At 35.8% G+C, this 24,513-nt stretch overlaps 1 protein-coding gene across 1 annotated transcript in view; it reads left to right on the forward strand.

Annotated features, from left to right (window-relative positions):
• The window catches only part of bark (C-type lectin domain-containing protein bark beetle), a gene marked incomplete at its 5' end in the record, with an annotated part of 33,727 nt that extends 15,646 nt beyond the window's left edge, over positions 1-18,081 (forward strand). Inside the window, 22 exon segments of the mRNA XM_018460141.1 lie at positions 1-213; positions 405-790; positions 2,871-3,523; positions 3,602-4,058; positions 4,235-4,625; positions 4,708-4,727; positions 4,729-5,148; positions 5,230-5,475; positions 6,263-7,203; positions 7,281-7,756; positions 8,503-8,699; positions 8,766-9,164; positions 9,274-9,551; positions 9,638-9,888; positions 10,008-10,219; positions 12,135-12,259; positions 12,316-12,546; positions 12,692-12,817; positions 12,899-13,157; positions 13,266-13,467; positions 15,074-15,321; positions 15,587-18,081. Of these exon segments, the coding sequence (XP_018315643.1) occupies positions 1-213; positions 405-790; positions 2,871-3,523; positions 3,602-4,058; positions 4,235-4,625; positions 4,708-4,727; positions 4,729-5,148; positions 5,230-5,475; positions 6,263-7,203; positions 7,281-7,756; positions 8,503-8,699; positions 8,766-9,164; positions 9,274-9,551; positions 9,638-9,888; positions 10,008-10,219; positions 12,135-12,259; positions 12,316-12,546; positions 12,692-12,817; positions 12,899-13,157; positions 13,266-13,467; positions 15,074-15,321; positions 15,587-16,411 (7,556 nt within the window).
• Positions 18,082-24,513: the final 6,432 nt, after the last annotated feature.

Genomic DNA, 24,513 nt, shown 5'->3' on the forward strand with positions numbered 1-24,513 from the left:
ATTTTTTACAAATGAAAACCGATAGGAACGATAGCGCCATCATAGAGGTGCATGATGGTATAAGTGGAACGGAGAGGCTTTTAGCTACTGTCAAAGTCAGAAACGGGACTTTACCGCAGAGCGTGACCTCAACCCGTCATAATCTTTTTATAAAGTTCATAGCTGAATCCCGAACTAACGCACTCGTGTTTGTGCGAGTGTCATCAGGCTACAGTAAGTTTAGCAAGAATTTACACATTATTCCGGATTATATTGATCTCCCTTTTAAGTTATCAAGTTTATTAAAAAAAAAAAGAGATAAAATACCCTAGGCATTTAATTTTTTATTTAATTTATTGTCTCTGAGCCTAATTTGTTTATTTTTATTTCAATGAAAGATGTTTAACGTTGTTCTTTTTCCACAGAGAAAACATATGATCTCAATGTGACTGGTAGTACAATAACGAGTAATAACGGTCGTGGTATCATTGTGGAAAAGCTAAGATCCGCCTTGCACATTCACGAGACCTCGGTATCAGATAACAATCACGTGGCAGGTGTACACGTGTTAGGTGGCGCGATGGACGTTAACATCACCGATAGTCGTATCGCGTACAATCAAGGGGACGGTGTTAACATTACTGTTACAGGCGGCAATCGTAACGTGTCGCGCAGCAGTATATCGTCCAACAGCGGTTATGGTTTTGCAGTGTGGCTCAACGACAGCGTCACCACCGAATACGTACATTTCAATCAATCGACCGTGATCGAGTACTCGCAGATATTTAGCAATAAGGACATCGGCGTTCTGGTAAGCACAATAAATCTATCCGTTACCCACGAAGTAAAAGGGAAATGATACCGTGCGAGCAGAAAAAGTAGGACTAGTTTGTGCGCCGAATTGGGAGGGAATCTGATGAAAAGAATAAAGCCCTATATAGACACAATGTGAGGCAACAGTGATAAGAATAGCGATAGGAATAAAGTATAAAATATCTCGTAAACTACTGTTTTTTTTTTATATCTCTACCTTAATACTTTTATATGCAGAATAATTAGAGGAATCATATTACGTAAAAAAAATTATATAATTCCACTAAAAAAAAAGAGGTGACCTTCATATCTTTTTGACGCCTCCATCTAGAAGAAAAACAACATGACTAAAATACGTCCCCCTTGAAACCGTTCCACTTTCTCATCTAAAATATTTTTTCCTATCTCCAAAACTGTGGGTATTATTCGGGTGGCCGGTCTTAAGTGACTCACCCTGTATAATTGTAGCCTCCCGTTGCACAACCAATCTAATCTCGCATATGGATTGTGGTATATTCTTCCATTTGCTTCAAGGTTATACCACATATAAACAGAATAAAAAATCTAAATGCTGATTGATATAAGGCTATAAAGGCAATAGACACAGAATTACAACTCGTCGAAAATTTATCGCTATCGCCTCATTCCGTGTTCCTATGTGCATTGACATTTTTGCAATTGCATTCCCGTATATTGGATTCCTCTTTGTTGGTTCCTATTGCTATCGCTATTACTATCGCTATTTCTATCGCTATTTCTATTGTTATGAGCCGCGACACAGACCTTTGCATAAAGCACAACGCATAAGAGAATCAACCAATCTGAATCCTTCCTTTCCTTCCACTTCATGGAAAAGAAAAACTTTGGCTGATTCTCTTATGCACTATGCGTTATGCAAAAGTCTGCGTCGCGCGGTCCTTAACTTACTAATTTAGACATTTATAAAAAAAAAGCAGTCAGCTGTATTAACTGTACAGGTTGCACATATTTGTTTCTCCGATTTGCGCTTCTAATTGTGAGAAAGTCTTTTTTATTTGGACACTTTCAGATCATGTACATTTTCATTTAATAAAATACAACATGTAATACAACATGTATTACATGTATTGACAGTTTCAGACGGCTTTACTGTATCTCTACAATTATAAAAAAATACTGCTATACTTACTGTGCGAGGTTTAAAAAGGCTACTTCTCTTTTCCGAATCATTTTTTTCCCCTTTACATTCACAAACGCATGACATCTTTGCAATTTCAAAGATCGTTGTATATATTCGCACAAGGATATAAAACATCGAGAAGCACCAATAAATCCGGCAAATAAAGTGAGATAAGGTTGATATTGCAAATGGTGTCTAAATTGTAAATTATAGTAAGTTATTCTTTTCAGTGGATTCTCTCTCAATTTGGCGCACGAAACAGTCCCACGGAGTTGAGTCTCCTCCCCTATTACTTCGTGCTGTCACCGTATAAATTAAATCCTAAACGACCTCTCTCTAAATCTTAGTTATTAATTGTTTTTGTTAAATAATAAATATCTGCATAAAAATCCAATGTCTACGGATAAGTTTGCCATGGAAGTTGCATTTTATTTCTGTGAAAAAAGCTTTTATAATTTATTTAATATCTGTTTTTTCTTCAGTATCATTCAGTTCATTTAATTTTATCTAGAGTAATAAGAAACACAAATAAGCGCATTTAGCTTTACATCTTTTCTACTTTTTACTCTTATTCCTTGGGTAGTAGAGCATCTTAAAGTTTTCAAAACAGTTTTAGGAAGCTCTAACATTTATCAATATCAATTGATAAAATACCTATTGATTATAACAACTAGTTTTTTTTTAACTCTTAATTACCAGAAAGACTTGGTGAGATTTTACATACGAATACTAAGTTTTACTAAAATTCAGAGTTTTATGATAATGTGTATATAGATTTTAATTATTGCCCTGCAAAATTATAATTGAATAATTGATTATTTTATTATAATATCTGGAGGTAGTGTCTCGGCGCTAAGACATGACGCGTAACACTGTTACTATATACACGAATTAACATCGACATTCCTTCGGTCAATAGGTCGGTAATTCAACCAGCAACTCGTATGTGAATGTAACTGGCAATTGGTTTAATACCAGCTTTGAAACGGCGCTGCAAGTGGAATCCAGTTGGAGAAAAGACAATGGATTAATGAGAGTGCAGATCGGGCACAACTCATTCATAAGGAATGAGAAGTTAGGAATCAAACTGAGCCCAGCGCTTAATCTCGACGCTATTATAGAGTATAATCACTTTGTAGATCAAGCAACCGGCGCAATTCTAATAAAAAATCCACTCTACGAAGAGTTTAATATTTTGCCTGCGGAGGTCGTGATCCGACATAACGAATTCTATAACAACCAAGGTACCTTTATAGTCGGCATTGGCTTATCGCCTTACAATGATGCGCAAAAGTTACTGTTCACGAGAAACTTCCTGAAACATAATCGTGTCAGGGAGTTATTTGACAACGGCGATATGCGGAATGTTAAACTGATACCGCGCTCTAGGGTAGCCGCTGTCGTTGTCGTATCTTCGAGCAATGTTCAAATTTTCCGTAACATCTTAAACAATCTCGATTCGCGTTACGAGATTGGCTCTCATCTGGAAGATCAGAGTAAAGTTATCAATTGTACGTATAACTGGCTAGGATCTGCGGAAGAAAAGATAATATTCGATCGATTATTTCATAGGTACGTCTGATTAACATTTTTAAATTCTTGCAGTAGAGTAAGTAATAATAAAAATATAATCATGACTATGTTATTTAGGAAGGACAGATATAATCTTGCCAAGATCGAGTATTTGCCTTACTTGCTGCACAACAGCAATCCCGGCGCGAATACCATCGTTCCGAATCCGACATTCGTGCCGCAATTTATCAGGCCTGACTCGAACGAAGTCGGAGGTGAGGTTGATGGCCAGGAGGAATTAAAAGCCGGAGAGTACATTGTCAAGCGTGATATCAATATAAGACCAGGCGGCAAACTAATATTGCAACCGGGCGTTACGTTACGCTTCCCACCGGCCGTAGGAATGATGATCGCCGGCAAATTCGACGCGCGCGGCAAAAAACCCAGCGATATCTTATTCACTCTCAAGGAGGAGCTCGTTATGTTACCAAATAACGATACTTTCACAGATGAGAATACGATTCAAGTTCATGAGACAGAATCCGTGCCAGTGAGACTTCTTGGTGGAAAAACGAATCTTGAAGGGAGACTGCAGGTAATTATCGCTGTATTATCTTTATTTTTTAAACGTAATTTGTATTTAAGGAGTTAATTTATCAATCGTATTGTATAAGTTTTACAACAAATTAATGAATATTGGTGTTCAAACGATGAAATAGAGAAAAAAAATCGCAGTCTACATAATCTTCAATTGTTCTTTTATTCCGAAAGGTAAAAATTGGAAATGAATGGGGTACTGTGTGCAATTATGGATGGACAATTCAGGACGCAGCGCTTGTTTGCCATCAATTAGGCTTTATCCTCGATTTTGAGAATTGGCTTATGGAGCGATCGCAAATTCCGAACGCAGGGATCAATGAGAAGATACTCCTCAGCAATGTGCGCTGTACCGAGTACGACAATGATATAACTAAATGTCGGGCGGAAAGAGAGCAGGATTTTGAAAATTCGTGTACTCATGAGAACGACGTTGGTGTCAGGTGTTTGGAGGCGGCGTGGGCTGGTCTCAGATTAGGACCACTGGCTCAAAGGAGTGACTTGCAGTATGTGACGATTGAAAAGGCAGGCTTGCTGGATTACAAAACTAATTCATTTAAACCAGGTAATTTTTACAAATTCTTCAGAGGTTTTCTTAATAATCAGTCGCGTGAATTATCACTTTACATTGTTTATTTGTATAATAGCTTTGCAAATTGATTTTGCTCGGCAAAAAACGGCATTCACTGAACGGTGTCAAAGTCTTGAACAATCTGCAAGACGGCTTAGGCGTTTTGTATTCAGATATATATTCGGCGGACGCGATAAACACCGTAATGAATAGCGACTTCTCTCAAAACGGCGGGAGCGGCATCAGTTTCAAGCAATTAGGTATGCGGATTGTTAATTCACGAATCGAAAACAACAAGGTCGCGGGAATAAGACACAATCCCGCTCTCTCGGCCGTTCAGCAAAGAGAATTCGCGGGATGGTTCCTGCGCGCACCGGACACCACTGTTGACTCACCGTACAATCCGATAATCTTGCCGGAAACGACCAAGAACATCGAGCTTGCCAATGGAGAGACCAAATACATCATCACGTCTAAAGTAACCAGTGAATCCGTCCGTCGTATCATCAACATTAAAGTAAATTCTTTTTCTTCTCGCAAAAAGTATCTTGTTGTCACAGAGTTGAACACAGTTAAATAAATTTTATCCAAATTATAGTGCAAACCAAGTTATGTCATCGGTATCCAGTTATTGAACCCAATTGAGAATCGAAGTACGGAACAAATTATACTGCACGACTCGCAACGTTTCGACAAGAATCAGACGGTTTGGCACGTAAAACGGGACCTGAGTGTTTTTCCCGTCTCGTCCAGTTCCTTTGTAGTACTTTTGGAGTATGATAGTGGTGAGAATGCTCTTGGTGGAACTGTCATAGTTGTCACGTCACTCTCGGCTCCAAGACAGGTATATTTTAAGTATAAATATTACATTATAATACAGAGATATATGCCGTTAAATTAAATGTTAAACAATCAAATTTAAATCAATTTCTTGAGTTAAATAACATCTTGTCATTTTAAACTTCCAAGTATGCCGAATTGTGTATTATTTTGATACAAAACATGTCATTAAAAAACAACCATATCTAATCAACCCATTTCTGTGGTTAAATTGCTTAATTTCAAAGTAAACAGCGTTTACTATCATTATTTATTATTATATTAACTTATGCACTTACGATTAGTATGTAATAAATTAAATTTGAGTTAACGTTTCTTGAGATAAATTGTTTAAATAATAAGATAATTAATAATATCATTTTTAGACCGTGTATGTGAGAGACACATATGTACACAATAAGATAATTGTCTAAATATTACCTAAGATAATCTAAATGCTACATAGATAAATCAAATAAGTACTTAGAAAAAAATCAATATACAGTCGAGGCTAGATAATCCCTAATACTACATAATATTTTTTTATGTAAATTCTAAATTCGTAATGTTGGACAATTGGAACATAATCATATAAATTGAAGTAATAATATCACAATTAAATTGATTTGATAATGCTGCTACTAGCATTTTAAAAACCTGAACCTGAACTTACTGTTTTTAGTTAAATTGACGACATATTGTGTAGTGGCCTATAGAAATGATTAAAAATAAAAGTTATATTGATATAATTTTACATTATGAATTTAACAGTGTAATATTGATTTGTTAATGTTACGAAATGTAATTTACAGAATATTCACAATAAAATAGTCAACGGTCCTATTCCTTTATTATCCGTCACAAAGACAAAAATCAAGAACAATAAGAAAGGTGTGCTCGCATCCTACTACAATCGATACCTGAATGAGATCGGATATCATTTTCTACGGAAAGCCAATGAGACTATTCAACTAGTCGAATGCGAGATATCACACAATCATGAAGAAGCCGTTTACGTGTATTCGCCTTATTGGAATATCTTTCAATCGAACCTGTCCGAGATCTCGATACATATAAATAACAGCTTGATCACGGACAACGGTAAAGGGATACATCAGTTCAGCCGCGACGCAAGACACTCCAACAATCTCTTCCACTGGATAATGCAGGATAGCACAATTGAAAGAAATCACGACGGTGGATTCGAAGTGTTGTTACCAGATGTCTGGCAGTACAACGAGAACTTTACACACTCTCTATACTTTGGGAACAACACCTGGCGTAACAACGAACAGTTTGGCTTTGTAGTGGACGGACATTTCGCGCATCTTAATATATCCTATAATCGTTTCGACATCAATCGCTGTAAGACCGGTTTAATATCCGTGCGTGGAATGGAAAAGAAGATCAGAATCGACAACAATTATATAGAGGATAATAACGGCGTTTATATGGTTGAGTTCCGAGCGGACAGCCAGTCCGAAATCCTCGGCGACATTTACGCTCGCTTCTATCGCAACGAGATTAAGCGAAACACGTACGATCTCGGCAGTTTGGGATCACGTCGGACGTTTGACGACCCCAGCTATGTAGTCGGCTTCCACGGTATACAGAAAGTACAAGTACATAAAAATCTCTTCGGCGAGAACTCGCTGGATTATGAGTTATTGGCAGGTATCAGGACAGCCAAGATCAACAACGAAGTAGATGTCAGGGAGAATTGGTGGGGTACTGCTAACGACACCTCTATCAGGTAATTTCATATGAACGTACAATTTACATTTGCATTTCAGAGCTTATTTAAATAATTATTTTACTTTTCTTCCGCAGACAGAGGATTTTCGACTTCGACGACTGGAACGATCACGCTGTGGCCAACTATCGGCCGTACTTGACGAGTGACTCGTTTGAAGCGTCTACTTCCGCGTGGCGGCATATAAATCGCGAGATTGACCTGAACAATTTGGGTGGTCGCATAGTGGACAATCTCTCGCTGTACGCGAGACCCGAGCCATATGTCATACATTCTGACATTACGGTTATGCCGGAAGCTACTCTGCATATCTATCCTGACGTCGTGATGGAATTCGCTCCTAATGTTGGCATCCTAGTCCTGGGAACGCTGAAAGCCGTTGGCGTACCCGCCCACGAGATCATAATGAGACCGATAAAACGAGTTGATGCGAGCGCAAATTCTACGTTTCCCAAACTAACGCCGATGAGAAGTTCCACTAATCTCATGTCAATGCCGGACGAGACGATTCGTTTGTGCAAGGATGGACGCTGTTCCGTATTGCACCACGAAGGTAGGCCTAAATTCCAAAAGTTATGTTCTAAAAAAAATCTATTATTTGAATAGTCTGTATCAAAGCAGCTACATCCAAAAATACAAAAAAATTAAATTAATATTCGAATCCTAGATTTCTTAGCTCCTTGGTTACGAATTGAACGTTTTAAAAATACTGAAACAATTACAAACGCTATAAAATTAAAGGAGCAAAAATTAATGAGTCTAATCGCAAAAGACGTTAAATTCCTAAATCCCTATTCTGTTGCAAGTGCAGTTATATTTATTAGTCATATTTAATAAAAATGACAGTCATTTTGTTCCAAGATCAATTAAAATTCTTCCGCCAGCTGCAAAAGCAGTCATTCTACTTTAATAAATAGAAATTATATTGTGTTATTTCTCTTGTATTATACGTTTTTAGTTTTGTATTAATTAAAAAATACATTTTTCTTAATTTAAAAAAAATATTTTAATGATGTGTGTGAAATTGAATACGAAAAATTATACAAGTTTTGCTCTCGCTAGAAAAAAATTCAAGTGAAAATAACGACTGTCTACTTTTGCCAATGGGTTATTCATTTATTAGCTAGTACACTTTCTATTTTTTCTTATATATTTTCTATCTTCTCGTCTCACTCAGTTTCTCTTATTTTTTTATGTTATATTATATTATATAATACATATATAATACTGTATATATTATAAATAAATATATTATCATTTTCATATATTTAGCTGCATTTTTTTTCTTGTGTGTAATAGGATTCCTAGAGTACTTCAACAGGACGACCCTTCAGTGGATCCCATTGTGCGACGATCGGTTTACCGAGCGCAACGCTCAAGTAGCATGCCGACAACTCGGTTACGACACTCTCAACGTTTACGTATCGTATGATCGTAGGTACGAACTTCATCCCGGATCGTTGACGCGTGTCTGGTCTTGGCCCGAACCACTGCAGGTACGATTGATTTCGTTTCTTATTTGTTTCAAGAGATCAGCCAATTAAACGTTAAACATTTTATAGTGTTCCGGGAAAGAGCAGAGTCTCGAGGACTGCCAGATCAGACTGAACGGTCAGTTGTTCGGTCATCGTCATGAGTGCCCGTGGGACGGGCACTTCGTCTTTCTGCATTGCGGCAAGCGAAATTTAGACGATGCGTACGATTATTGGGGCGGAATACGCATCGCGAACAGTGAATTCGAAGCTCATCTCTACGAACATCGCATCCACGATATCGTGACTCATGAAACAATTAGACGCGTCGAATCGGTTCTCAAATTCATCAATATAACCGGTGCTGGGATTTTACATTATGAGAAATCGGCCGCTATACAGTCAATCATGAAGTCTCCGGCAATAGTGCACGTAAACATAGATCGCAGCGCTTATCACGGCATAAATGTCGTATCTCCAACGCACATGGTACGCGGAATACATAATTTATATGCAAAGAAACGCAAAGCAGAGTTTTATACTAATTCACATTTGTGTATATAAAACGCACAGTCACACGTATTTATGTATATTACAGGTGGAATTATTATTCAATACGATTAACAATGTCCTTGGCAACGGCGTGAATATATTATCTTTGACGGGAGAAGGTCGCGAGTCGGACGAGAGCACGTTCACGCCCATTAAGGATCTTAATGTTCCTTATCATTTATTCAGTATGGTCGATATATGCGACACAGCAAAAGAAATTACAATCGAGGAGCGCGTGATCGTGTACTACAAATACGATAATTATCCTGTGAATTGCGTGAAGATCTTCCGCAGTGCTTATAGAGCCAAACCGTTTGGATTCAGGTACGTGCAGAACTTTTTTTCGTGTTCGCGAGAATGGTTTTTAAAAACGCGATGAAAATTAGAAAACTAATATCTTGATTTTCTAGGCTTTTGCAATTTAATCTTTATAACTCCACTGGCAAGCCAGGCCGGCACGATAGTATAACTCTGTACGACGGAGACATTTATAATATCAGCACCAAAGTAATTGGTCATTTGGAAGTTAATACTCCTGATGAGAAAAAATTGTTTAGAACGCAGAATCCCAGTATTAGCATTAGATTATTCGCTAACGGCGCGAGTAATACGCATGGATTTATCGCGGAAATCGTAACTCTTCCATCTGCTATTGGTTTTAGTAAGTAATCTCAATGTATATTATACATTTTATTAGCAAAAAGGAATAACATAAACCCCTTGTACGCCTATTTCGGATTACGTACTCTTCTGTAACTCTTTTACTTTTGTGATTGGCAGATCGCGATGTACAGCACAACGTTTCTTACTCTTTGTTATCGAACTGTCGCGAAGGGGCCGTAAAATATGCAAGCGCCGGCGAAGTGAATGCCATAATAACGCTCGAGCGCAATCAGTTTGTGAATAATTGCGAGAAACTGTACGGTAACTTCACCACGTGTAAATCCGCACTGTGGCTCGACGTCCAAAATACGCAGTTACTCCATTTCAGAGTAAGCACAACGTACGCTTAAGGATGTATCATACATATTTTAAAAATAAAAAAATTACAGATTATTTTAGATCGCATTTAAAAGCAATATAAAAAAATTTAGTGGCGGTTTATACAACTTGCATAAAAAATTATTTTAATAAGAAGTAATATTTTTTTATCTATGTTCTAATCAACTCTATAATGGAAGTGTATTATAAAATAATGATAAAAATTTCAATTTTTTATACGTATAAGTACTTTAAGTATTAAGTATTGGACAACTTTTTTTATTTATTTACTTCATTTGTTGTCATTTTTTATTGTAGTAATATAAAATTTAGAAAATAACACAAAAATTCATATTCTTTATATAAGTACTTAAGTATTCAAAATGATGTACAATATATAAAGTTTTATTGTACTGTATCCAGTTAGACAAGCCTGCAAAGACAGATTTTGAGCAGAGTCTTCTATAAGATTTCTGATGCCCGAAAGGCAACAAATTTCAAACAAAGACTGTTTTGTAAGCAAAATGTTAGCAGAATGTCGACAGAATGGTACCAGATTTGATCAAGGAATATTAGCAGACTGAATGCCTCATCTGAGGTCGCATTCTGCTTCCGTTTTATCGACAGCATCTGTTAACATTTTATGCCGACAAAAATTGAACAGAACCTGCTAACAGAATCTGACGGCAGATTGACAGCAGAAACCAAGCGCAGGACTGCGCACACAATCTGATAGTAGACTGACGGCAGAAATCGAGCAGATCCTGTTCTGTAATATAATATAAATACAATAGAACAATATGTTGTATATGTATTTATTTATATATTTAAACTTTAATATGTAAAATATATTTAATTTATTAATATAAAATTTGTTAAAATTATTTCCTCAAAATAAAAAAAATGTAATAGAAATGTCATTTTAAGAAATTTTTTTCAGAGTAAAAACAATTTTAATATCTACAAAACAACTGGATCTGCTTGATTTCTGCCGTCAATCTGCCGTCAGATTGTATTGTGCAGATCCTGCTCGATTTTACTATTTGCCGTTAGATTCTCTCAGCAGATTCTGCTTGGTTTCTATTGCCAATCTGCTGACGTAGGATGTCAACAAGTGTTTTGTTTGATTTCTGCTAACAGTTTAACAGGTACTTCAGTTAATCGTTTTTGCGTAGATAGAGCGGACTAAACTGAGTCGAAAAGTCCTGTACCATTTTGCAATTTTCGCAATAGTTAACAAAATATTAATTACTAAAAATTGTCAAATATATATATTGGTCTTCAATAATTTTTTACTCAAATACTATCGACTTTACAGAAAAACTGCAACAGACAAAAATCTTTTATTTTTTCTTATAGAACTCTAAGAATTTTTTATCAACTTTTTAGTACTGCATTTTCCTATTCTTACCAACATGAGAAAATACGGTATATTAAAAAATTCTGAAAAAATTCTGAAAATATTCTCAGAACTTTATGAGAAGAAAATTAATAATTTTCGTCTCTCGCTGTTTTTCTGTAAAGTTGATAGTATTTTAGTAAAAAATTATTGAAGACCAATATTCACAGCGATTTTTAGTAATTAATATTTTGTTAACTATTGCGAAAATTGCAAAATGGTAGAGGACTTTTCGACTCAGTTTAGTCCGCTCTACACAAAAGCGATTGGCAAAAACTTACGGGACCCTATATATATACACTCGTAAACAAAATTATCGCGACATAAATTTATACCAAAATTTTGCATAACTTCAAGTAAGCATAACTCTGTGAAAAATCTTTGCAATAATTTTGTTGACGAAAGTGTATATAGTTTATTTAAAGTATAAATAGCTATATTATACACATTTGTAAAAATAGGTATGATTAATTTATAACGTTCTTAAAACATGATGAGATTTTTAATCATTTAAAACCGTGTTCTAGAACAATTTGATACAACGAAATCAAGGCGGTCTTACAATCCGTGCCGATTCGAGCGGTACGGCAACGTCCCTCAAGGGATGGATTCACAATAATCTCTTCACAGAAAACTTCAATAAGCCTGCACTGTAAGTACAGTGTTATAATGTTTATAAAAATCAGTAGTGACACTGCGGATCTTCAGGTTTGTTGAGGGTCGTCAGAGCAGTCCTTATCAACAGATGACTATATTCAGAAATTATTTCACCAAGAACAACGCTCCGTATGATAATAACATTGTTTTGAAACAAGTGGTCAGCAACATGACACTCAATTACTTACATGGAAACCTTGGTATGCACTTATTGGAGATTTCGGGATTCGAGAAGGTCCGTTCACAATTCTATCAAAGCACATCTCACAACGGCTTCTACAAGTGAGCTACTCGCTTATATATATATATATTTTTTATGTCTTCTTACTTTATGTTTCTTTATCATCACGTTCGGAAGCTATTTACGTTATAGAATATTATGAAATTATTCAGGTGCAATCGGAAGAAATAAATATTAACTTTTTAGAAACTACGCAGTCGATCGTGAAGGCCGTAGCACTATTATTGCTGGTACACCCGGTCAGCAATATGTTGATAATGTGTTCTTTAATCCTGACAACGATTATGAAATGCAAACGACGAACAAATCTCAGTAAGATAAAACGAATTTGATAGCAAAAGATAATTAATTAAAAATTTTAACATTCACACATTAAACAAATCACTTATTTAGACAATTGGAAATTTGGAGATCTCATATAGACGCGCGGCACAATTGGTGGGGTTACAACGAAACTTTGGCGGTGGCTGGACGCGTCAGAGACCGTGAGGATTCATTTGAGCTGTTGCAGGTGGATTATCAGCCTTTTCATATGAATAATAAGTCGGTATTAAGTGGCAAGTGTCCACCCGCCTGGGATCTCGTTGGTGACACATGTTACATATTGATCGGCGCACCGATGGACTTTTATAGTGCGCGAGACTTTTGCAGGGTGAGTTATTCTAGCTAGATGTATGATATTTAATCTGTGTGTCTCTTAATATCATGTACTTAGTCTCTCATGCTTCTTCATTTCATTAAATTGGTTTTTTTTACACAGTCGGCAAATGCGTCCATGCCATTCATCATGGGAGATTATCTGGAACTCTGGAAGTTCGCGCGTAAGCAACAGGAGCGATTCGATTATTCGGAGCGTGTATGGGTACAACAATTGGAACGCGTGGATCAATGCACGATGTTTACATATCAGACCATTGAGATTGATCATTGCGCGCAACCTAATTCATTTATTTGTGAAATCGGTATGTAGAATATCGTAACGGTCCAACTAATACTTTAATAAATATTTCTGAAATATTTATAAAATGTTTCTAAAGTCCCAAAGTAACATTTAAAAAATGTTCCAGTATATCTTAAAATATTTTCAGTTGTAATAAATAAGCGATTCGTTTAACCCTTTGAGTCACGCAATTAAAGGAAAAGACTAATCTCTGAAAAATATAGAATTATTATAGTATAGAATTATAAGTTATTGAAGTCGCTGAAATTATAAATCTTTTATCAGATCCTAAAAAAATTGAAATCCAAGATGGCAAGCACAATATAGCGGTTTAAAAGGCAAATTAATTATTGATTTTCACTACACATTCTATCCTGAAAAATCCGTAAATAAGAGTTTTTTGAAGTGACGGAATATAAATCCAACTAATGAATTTATAAAATATTGAAATACAATTTATAAAAAAATGTTGAGATACAATTTATAAAACAAACGTAAGAATATTGGAACAAAATTTGTGTAAAACAAACCGAATGCATATTCGTAATCAGTGACCTCAAAAACATAAATATAACTCAAAAACTCTTTGTGGTGAAATTCATACAAGAAACTATGGAATTTGTCGTGGTGTTCGGATAGATATATTGTACAAAACGGTACACACACACACACACATTCTTTATTGTTTTGTTAACATAAGGAATATACTTACAAGAAGGTTATATTAATTATGATAGATTTTCTTTCGATAAGAAAACTGCATCACAAAGGCCAGATAGATTGCGGTAAAATTTTTCGAGAATGTTTATAATATTTTATCATTCTCTGTCGAGCTTTTTAAGCAGGGTAAGTATTAATATAGTGAATAATAAAAAAAGAATCATTAATTTCGGTGAAATTTTCGAAATACAGTCTAGGAAAAAAGAGCCAAAAAAGGTGTAACATATATGTTACGCTGTGACCCAAAGTGTTAAAATCTTTCATTAATTATATCTTGCAATCAAGCTTATTTTAACTTACCGAGATTTGTTCGTCGTTTGCAGAATGTAAAAGCAATATTCAAATAATTATAAAATATACCATTCACATATCGTTACATATTCGGAGAATATTCCATATGTAGTAGGCACCATATACATATATATACTTATATATATATATTCCGAAAAATTATAATTCTAACAATACCAGATCTCCGAATTAATTTTTAAACAGAATTATTACTTTTGAAAAAACACAGTTCATTTGCTTTCACCTAGGAGCCCAATTTTTGGGGCTCACTTTTACAGAACATGTCTTATATTTTACGTCTTATATTTTATTCCAGATGATTTTTTTTACTCACAAGAAATACAACTTCGTCGCGTCCATCTGTTGTTAGGGATACGTACTACTCACGAGTGAGTGAGTGTAATAGTACAAAATATAGCAAAAATTATTCTTATAATCTAAATATTTCATTATCATTTGAACATTCTATGAACATTTTTCTACTATTCCAGAATATACAAAACATTTGGAACACAAGTCGAACATTTTATGAATATTTAGCGTTTATATAGCGGTAATAAAATAAAAAGAAATATATGAGGAAAAAAATGATAAAAAATCATTCCATCTTTTGACAGATCCCAGAGTCAACATCGATCCTCTGTCTTGGAGGAAAGATATCGTTGCGGTGGGTGTTTTGGGAGCTGTTGGCGTTGCACTCGCACTGCTAACTGCGGCGATCGCATTGTGGGCGTCCAAGTCGAAAAAGCGTAAGCTTGAGAGACTAGAGCGACGTAACTCCATCAGGCAATCCCTACATTCCTTGCGATCGGTCGGCTCCACGTCCGGCTTCACGGAACTCGCTTATCGCCGAAAGCCTATCGCGGTAAATATGAATTGTGACAGCCGAGCAAATAAATGCAAATGGTTTTTAGAATTGACGTGCATAATAAAGATTAAGACTGTACAAACTACGTCCATTGAAGACTTTAAATGTGTAAAATGGGTCTAATCTAGTTTCAGGGTTGCCACAGACCTGGAAAACCGGGAATATCGGGAAAAGTCAGGGAAATTGAAATTGGTTCATGGAAAAATTTTTAAGCGGTACATCTCTAAATAATATCTAAATAATCTTTTTTCACATATTTCAGACCAAACATTCCACGGATACGCTGAACTCAAATTACAAGCGCATGCTGAACGGTGGTAGCCTGGACTCAATGGACAAGTCACAACTGAACTCCTCAATAGAGGATAATCAGAGTTACGATGTCTACGAAGCTCATAATCCGCGATATTCGCCGAGCACGAGCGACTTCAAGAGTACGGCGCAGAAGTACGGTGCGGCGCAAAGTGTCGATAATCCGGTCTTTGACCTGGCATACCGCAATGAGGGCTTCCGCAATCATTCTACTTTTGCGGCAAGGAACGGTACTGCCGAAGGCGCCGTCGCCGTCGCCGCCGCTTCTAACTGGTCATCGCCGCCAAACATACAGTCAACATCAGTCGATGAAGGTCCCACAGTGTATGCTAACAATGAGAGCTCGTCATATCTCAACAATACGTCTACGCTGCCGTTGCATTCCAGTATCGCGCTTACTGATTCCATGATCGAATTGAAACGCGATATCGAGGCATCATCGGGCGTTTACGATCCTATGGATTACTTAAAGGCCCCTTACGACTCGACTACGTTAACTCCGAGTCAGGCGTCCGAGCCCGTTCCGGAATACGCGTCGGATTTTCAGCCACCGGTACCACCACATCCCTATCATTACGAAGCCGAGAGCAGACCTAGGAGCGAGGCGCTGTTAGAGACCAACTTCGACACGGGTGAGGAGAAACCGCTACGCTCGAAGAGCGAAGTCTTGCTCGAGACCAATCTGGACGCGTTCCTAGTCAATGAGCCCACGGAACTCACGCAGCTATCGGCGGCCGCGCGAAGCAAGAGTCAACCGTTAGAAACGGCAATGTAACTCTCCGGACGTCGGCGATTCATAGACCAACATTGTCCACAATTCGGACACATCCGAAGTGTGTGCCAAATGTCTTCTAGCGACAAGCACTGCCAGCTATTGCACAATAAGAGATTTTCAATCGTTAATAACAATACGCTGCCGACTTCCAACTCGTGCCATTTCCAATGGTCGTAAACCGAATATTGGAATACACGCGTACATTAAGTCCCCGTTGAAATGACCGGAGATGGAGCGGATATTCATTGTTAGATACAGAAATGATGCGGACTCATTGTTAGCCGTAGAAACTGATTAAGAGTTTTATCACATTGTGAAAAACTCTGCGATAAATTATAATCTGATATGTTAAAGAACGTTACGATAATTATTTGTAACACGTATGCTGGATTGACATAGAGCATTTTCTAGTCAAAGATACAGTTGACACTGTAACACAATGAATCATTACATCTTTGCCAATGTTAAACAAGGATGAAATGATTCACTGTGTTACACTGTGTGTTTCTTGCTGGAAAACGTCCATAATCAATAAGCATGCGAATTTTGCATGAATCCATCGAATCCGCACTTAGAACGAATGCTCTCTAAATCTCGTAGAGTGGACTTATATATCACTAATATTAAAATAATTGCAGTAGTCACTCCAAAAGAGGATTATCACTCTAATTTCAATAAACGCGGGCACTCGTAAGCTAGGAGTAAATTTTTTACTCAAATGTTTAGAATGGCTATACGGGTGTGGCACGACCTATGCAATAATTTATTTCACTTTAATTTAGAGCGAAGAGCGTTTCGCAAAGCTCTCAACAGATGTGGATGTCTTCTCATAAGAAAGATTCGACGCCACACCCGTATAGAAAGTGGGAATGATTAGTTAGACCAATTTCGTATACTTCTCTCCACATTATGGCGACAATTTTTTTTTCAGGACGACAGGACTAAATCAAACGATCTACCTTGTGAGAATAAGGAAGGTAGGCGAATTAAAAACGACAAACATAAGAATAATATCTGTTGAACATTAATTTCAAAAAATGTATACATGCTAGTCTATATACGTCATTCTTCTACAATACATAGGAATTCATTCCAATTTATAGAATGCAATTTAACTATTAATTAGAGTGGCAAATCACTTGAAGTGCACACGCTCAATTTTCACTTCGTCACACTTACATTTCACTCACTTTGAGTGATATTTCACTCTTCGAGTTTTACAGAGATATACAATACTGTGTAAAATTTTCACGGAATTCGCCCGTCAAGACTTGGGCTTAACAGACAGAGTGTTCATTACGTACAATATACATATACAAAAATATACAAAAATTTAACATTTTTACTTTAAATCTTTTTCATATTGAGACATTAATATGAGACATTAATAACGTTAGATATGTATAGTTGAAACGGACTGCATTCTTTCTTCACACGATGTCGTAAAGATCTCAACATTCAATTCAGTCAATCGTTAATGACTTTTGGAAGTAGATACGCGTACTTGTTACGTGTTTTATGTAGGTGTTCTAAAGAGGATGACTGTTACAAAGACGCGTATTAATCCCAATTACGTCCACAAATGATATCTAATAAAACACTTATTTAATAGACTGTTAATAACGAGACCGTCGTTAGTCAATTAAGTAACACAAGTGAATCTCCAATTACCGGCCTGTATGGAAAGGAACTATTGAGAACTATTGTGTACTACTCAATTTCTATAGTTATTTGAATAATAATTGGCGACTACGTGCGTGAATAATAATTAAATAGTAACTATGACTATTGACGAATAGTTCTGAAAAGTAACTATTTGCGACTACGTAATTGAACAATAATTAAATAGTAATTACGACTATTAGTAAATAGTTCTGAAAAGTAACTAACTACGTAATTGAACAAAATGGACGCATGTAATATTGGCCTTACTCATTACCAAATTGACATCAATCTTTGTGCAAAATTTAACACTTAATATTTCTTCTTCTTCTTACATTAAGCCTCTGGCCTGTGTTACATCTCTCTCATATGGTTGTGGTACGCACGCTGACTATTCAATTGCCACGAGCATATGGGACCTACAGTTTTAAACTAGTTTTAATGTCGGTTCCGAACGACGGATTTTTCGAGAGGTGTTTCTATGGGCGAGGATACTCTTGGGTTGTCGGCCTTTTCCGAGAGGAGACACAAGCGTAAATATTCTTACTGGGATCGAACCCGGGACCTCTGGTATGACAGATCAGTGCGCTGTCTGCCATGCCACGCTCGCACTTTATATTTATTGTTTGCGCAAATACTTTAAATAATAAAATATTTCAAAATAAATTTCTTAAATTACTTAAATAATGAGAAGTAATAAAAAAATGTGACTACTGACTAAGATATACGGTATTATAAAAAATAATCGTTTATATAACCGATAACTGTTAAATAACCGGTTATTTTGAAGTAACAGTAACTGTTATAACCGTTAATGAAAAATAATCGTTTAGCCTATCCCTAACAAAACATTATTTTTAAAAAATACGATAAAATGGTCACTATCCAGGATATTCGCGAACTGGCGTAATATCACTAAATTTTCACAAAAATCGCTAAGATGTATTATAGTTACTACTTATACTTACTATTTGCTCCAATAGTAAACTATTTATGATTCTAATCCGTAATAACGAATAGTAAATTCCTGTAGTTACTATTCGTCCCAATAGTACTCAATAATCATGAATAGTAAATGCATAAATAATTACTATTCGCTCCAACAGTAATAAATAGTGATGTCCCATAATATCACATGACGTTACATACATAGTTCTCTGAATAGTTCTAAATAGTTATATTTCACAATAGTTTCCAAAAGCTTGTTGAAACTATTGAGAACTATTGAGGAATATAACTATTTAGAACTATTGAAAGAACTATGTACGAATGTCATGTAGTATTATGGGACATTACTATTCATTACTATTGGGACAAACAGTAACTATTTACGCATTTACTATTCGTTACTATCAGAATCATAAGTAGTTTACTATTGAAGCGAATAGTAACTACAGGCATTTATCATTTGTTATACTACAGTAATGAATGGTAAATGCCTGTAGTTACTATTCGCTTCAGTAGTAAATTATTTGTATTTCCAATAGTAATGAATGGTAATGTCCCATAATCTGTGCTGGGGAAAATAGTTGAAATAGAAAATAGTAAATACATATTTTCTGTGCAGGGAAATAATTGAAATATTTTTAACAGAAATATTTATTTGAAAGACGCATCTATAGAAATACTATTTCAAATACTCAATAGTTCTCAATAGTTTTCAATAGTTCCTTTCCATACGGGCGGAGACAAAGCTTGTTGATAATCTTTAAGAAAAATCGATTGTTAAGAACTTTTTGCGATATAATGATCATATATAACGTTATGCGTATTGTCTGATGATAAATATTTATTGTCAGAAGCGGAGCGGAGGGATACATATTAATTTTAACGATATAAGTAAAAATAATTGAGTAATTCATTGTTGATCTTGTTGCAACAAAGCTGTGAAAATCAAAGCAGACCTCATATTCATAATTGTACAATCTCATTGCTCTTTGTTTGACAAATGAGGTGCATATAGCAGAGCAATCAAAGTTTCTCCTTATGTTAAAAGTATACAGAAAAAACAAACAAATTTTCTTTTAATCCGACATTTCGTACTAACAAGAAGTAGGAGTTACCAAATTTGTTGCGGATACACAGTGTTACACTGCCAAGCGTATCCAACGTCCGTACGTAACTCTCACGAGTATTAATAGAGTAATAGATTAATTGTTTTAAGGGTATCTACGTTACAAAGCTTAGCTGTAAACAAATACATTCTATTTATCGAATACTTGCGCAGAGATACAAATTTGATATATTCGAACATTAAAAAAATTTTTTTAATGTGCTGCGATAAACAATTTGTATTCGCCATACAGGCGTTACATTCTTTCTCAGAAGTAACTTTACGCACTATTTGATAGACTTATACCGTTTCCATTAAGTAAGCAAGATCTCACCGATCTTGTTCTTATCGAAAGCATTTTTATATACCTGCCTTTAGCAAAGTATCCGTCCATACACGTAGATTTAGCGCGATCGTGATCAATCGCTTTTATACGAAGTGAGCGATAAATAGGAAACTTTCCTATAATAAGCAAAACTTTCGCTACGTAAAGATCGTCTAGCGAATCCGCAGGATTCTTGAAAGAAAATGGATATATGTATATGTATGCATGTGATATGTACCTATTAGCAGAACGCGAAGGCACTATTTGCACAGCGTCCGCAATGTATATTTATAAATATTTACAACGTTTTATTAAGATTTTAATCGGGTTAATTGTCGTGTCACAAGTTCTCTCATAGGTATCTGCGCGAATAGAACTTGATATCACAAGGCTGCCTTATATGTACATGTTGCAGAAGTAAGATAAATAAATTGAGCAAATCCAAATGATCATGTAAAAATTACGACAATCAATAATCTCACAAACTACATTCCAATTGCTATTCATTTTTTAGAAAACTGATCTACAATACACTGATTATGAAAGAAAAAAGTTTGATATATTAGGTACTAAACTTAGTTTTCGCGGCTCACATTTAGATGACGCTAGTTGTAGGTGTAATTTACTTTGACATCTAAAACTAGCTGCATTTTAGAAGTCAAATATTTGTCAATAAAATTCAGTGCGGAAAGATTCATTTAAGCGAACAGTGCCATTTTTTTGTTATTAAACATGGAACGTGATAAGTTGTTTTTTCGACATATGCTGCTTTTGCACGACAACGCTCGACCACACGTTGCAAAAGTCGTCAAGGAAACACTGATGCAGCTCGAGTGGGAAGTTCTCCCGCACCCAGCGTATTCATCAGATTTAGCTCCTTCAGATTATTACTTGTTCCGATCGATGCAGCACGGCTTGGTGGATACACACTTCAGAAAGTACGAGGATGTGCGAAAATAGATCGATGAATGGATTGCTTCAAAAGACCAATCGTTCTATCGTCGCGGAATCCATTTATTGCCACAAAGATGGGAAAAATGTATAGCTAGCGAGGGCAAATACTTTGATTGATGTATTTTTTGCTTTTGATATCGAGATAAATGAGTTTTTTAAACAAAAAAAAACCGTGGAAACTAAGTTTAATACCTAATAATAATTATGATGAATAATTTTTTATAATTTATAGTTTTTTTCGAAAACCATGTAGTGTTTCTGGATATAGAAATATAAATATAATAATTATTAATATTATAGTAATGGAGTCCTTAGCCATAATTATTTTACCATATAATTAGTCACAAGTATCAAATACCTTTTTCTCAATGTAGGTGTAGTATCGTGATTTTTTGCTCCAAATTCTAAACTGTAACGTTTTTCTCGACAAAAAGTATTTCCTGCGCTATCTTAAACCATAATCCCAAATTTAAAATAAACTGGCCTCAACCTATAAGTAAAATTTAAAACTAGAGCAAATTAACATTACAATTCAGAGCAAAAGGCTTACTATACCTATTGTAGATCAAGATAAATTATGATAGAAATTCAAAACTTAGAACAAATTAATGTTACAACTCAGAGCTTAAAGTAAAAGACTTACTACATCTGTTGTAGATCGAGATAAACACTGTGATTTTTCCCGGTAAAAAAACGTTTCTAGCATTATCATAAGTCGTAAATTCTAAGCTTCAAACGAGTTGACTTAATCCAAATATTAGTTATAAAGTTTAGAGCTTAAGCAAATTAACATCACGACTCAGAATTTAGACTAAAACTCCGTAATTAATTTTCACGCCAAGAATATGTAGGAATATGTAGGATAAAAAAGAACAATGAGCACTTCAAAACAATATCGAATATATTAATATTAATATCGTCAAAAGATAACATAATTAAATATTAGGTTACTATTCGTCGCAGCCATTTTTTTTTTCTTGGACCGCTGAAACGAACATTGACATGGGGAGATTCTTTCTACGTCTAACAATAATGGACGAAGAAGTTCCATGGTGCCACACTCGATGTGGCTGCAACGCGGTTTACGTCAGTTTACGTATCAGCGAAACGGTTTCTACTCCGATTTCTGCGCCTTTGGAGACACGGGCGCATATTTCTTCGGCTCTGGTAGATATGTATAATAATCTTACAACATTAAAAGATATGTAATTTATAACTGTGCATTTGTGAACATATATATGTATATATATATATATATACAATTTTTTTCTATTATATCTATATTATATGTATAAGAGAAGGCTCATCTCGAGATCGCACAGTCAGGTACCTCCGTTGCTTATGGATGCATTTGGATAGTGGTACGCGTTATCGCAGTCTACAAAAACGCATATATGCAACGAGTAAAAATAACTTGATCGTAATTATCAGCATCGACGCGCAATGCAAGCTCAAATAAACCAGGTATTGCACCTGATTTTATTAATGACAAATTATTCGCAAGAAAAACTATCTACAGTTTCCTTTATCTATTGTATACATTAACAGGGTGTATCTTAAAAAGTACCCATATAGCGCGCTATTCCTGATTAAAAACTGAGTCTAAAACTTGTGAACCATTTCGCAATTTTTTGCATAAGTTTTTAATCAATGCTTTTTAAGATATACCCTGTATATACGTGTGTGTGTGTTTTTATACACACACACACATATATATATATATCGGTATTATTAACTATATATAGTAAATATATAATATGTCAACATTGTAGAGAGGAAAATTATAAGTATTCGCTCGGCAAAGTCGACATTGGTTTCAAACCAGTAGGCCTAATCTGTAACTTTTTAACGACAATTTTACTAGCTAGGGATGTCGTTGCGCAGGTATTTTACATGATGAAAAAGCTGCGCAACGACAATATAACGATACCGAACTGTCGTTAAAAGTTACAGAATAGCCCTACAGGCGTCGATTCGAGCCGTTTTAGCGTTCCTCAGCACCGGAGGTGTGCGTACCTGCTTGATCTCTATTGCACGAATTAGTCCACGAGACAATTATCAACTATTGCACTAGTCGTGCGTGATCACACGTACGGTAACGACAGTACGATGAACGAATCTTTTGCGAGTTGCGGAGACTGTATTCGAATTGTGGAGTCGTGGCAGTCGTGCCTAATCCCTAATAGCGTTTTTCATTGGTAGAACTGATGCGCACTCAATGTACATAAAGCCGTTATATACTAATTTAACCTGAATGAGACAGTGAGACATCTCAATTGATAAAATGCCTAATGTACATTTTATTAATAAATATACATCTTTATGTCGATTTATATACAGCGGCTTTAAAGTGCACTGAGTGCGCACAGTTTTGCCAATGAAAAACATACTACAAGTTACGCTCGTCAGAATCGGAGCGTCGAAGCGCACGCTAAAGTCGCAAAATTGCTGCAAAATGGACTAAGGAAGAGGAGCGAGGAGGAATCACACGCACTAGACGAACCAATCGCGCGCAATCTCGTTCACTATCGTTACGCTTGAGCGAAGCAGAATGGACCGCACGGATAAAAACGCCAACGCAAGAGAACAACAGCGAAAGCACGTACATAAAGCATATATTAGCGATCATTTAGGCCTGATTACACAATGCCTTTTACTAATAACTAGTAAACTGAATAAAAATAGCTAAAAAATATACAATTCTATAATTTTTTTTAGAAAGCTAGCAGTTGAAGAAATCTATTTATATCAGCCCAATTTCACCCGCTGCTGGATATCGGCCTCTTCCAACTTTTTCCATTTTACATGGTCTTTGGAAGGAAGGAGTTTGGCATTAAAACGCCACGCTTGCCATTTGCTATGCGCGTGGCGAGTATATATATATCCACTGATATATGAAACCTACATTTTAACGCCAAATCCGAACGGCGATGGCAAAGATATTCTCGAAATCCTGGATCTTTGGCACAGAGGGCAGTCACGCTACGCTCTACGCCACAAGTTGAAGAAATATCATTTATAAAATTATATATTTTTTTTAATTGCTAGTTTTCTGGTTCCAGATTGAACATACACTTTTGTGTGTGTGTGTGTGTGTGTGTGTGTGTG

This window comes from Mycetomoellerius zeteki, unplaced genomic scaffold, assembly GCF_001594055.1.
Source record: "Mycetomoellerius zeteki isolate Tzet28-1 unplaced genomic scaffold, Tzet1.0 scaffold92, whole genome shotgun sequence".
Lineage (NCBI taxonomy): Eukaryota > Metazoa > Arthropoda > Insecta > Hymenoptera > Formicidae > Mycetomoellerius > Mycetomoellerius zeteki.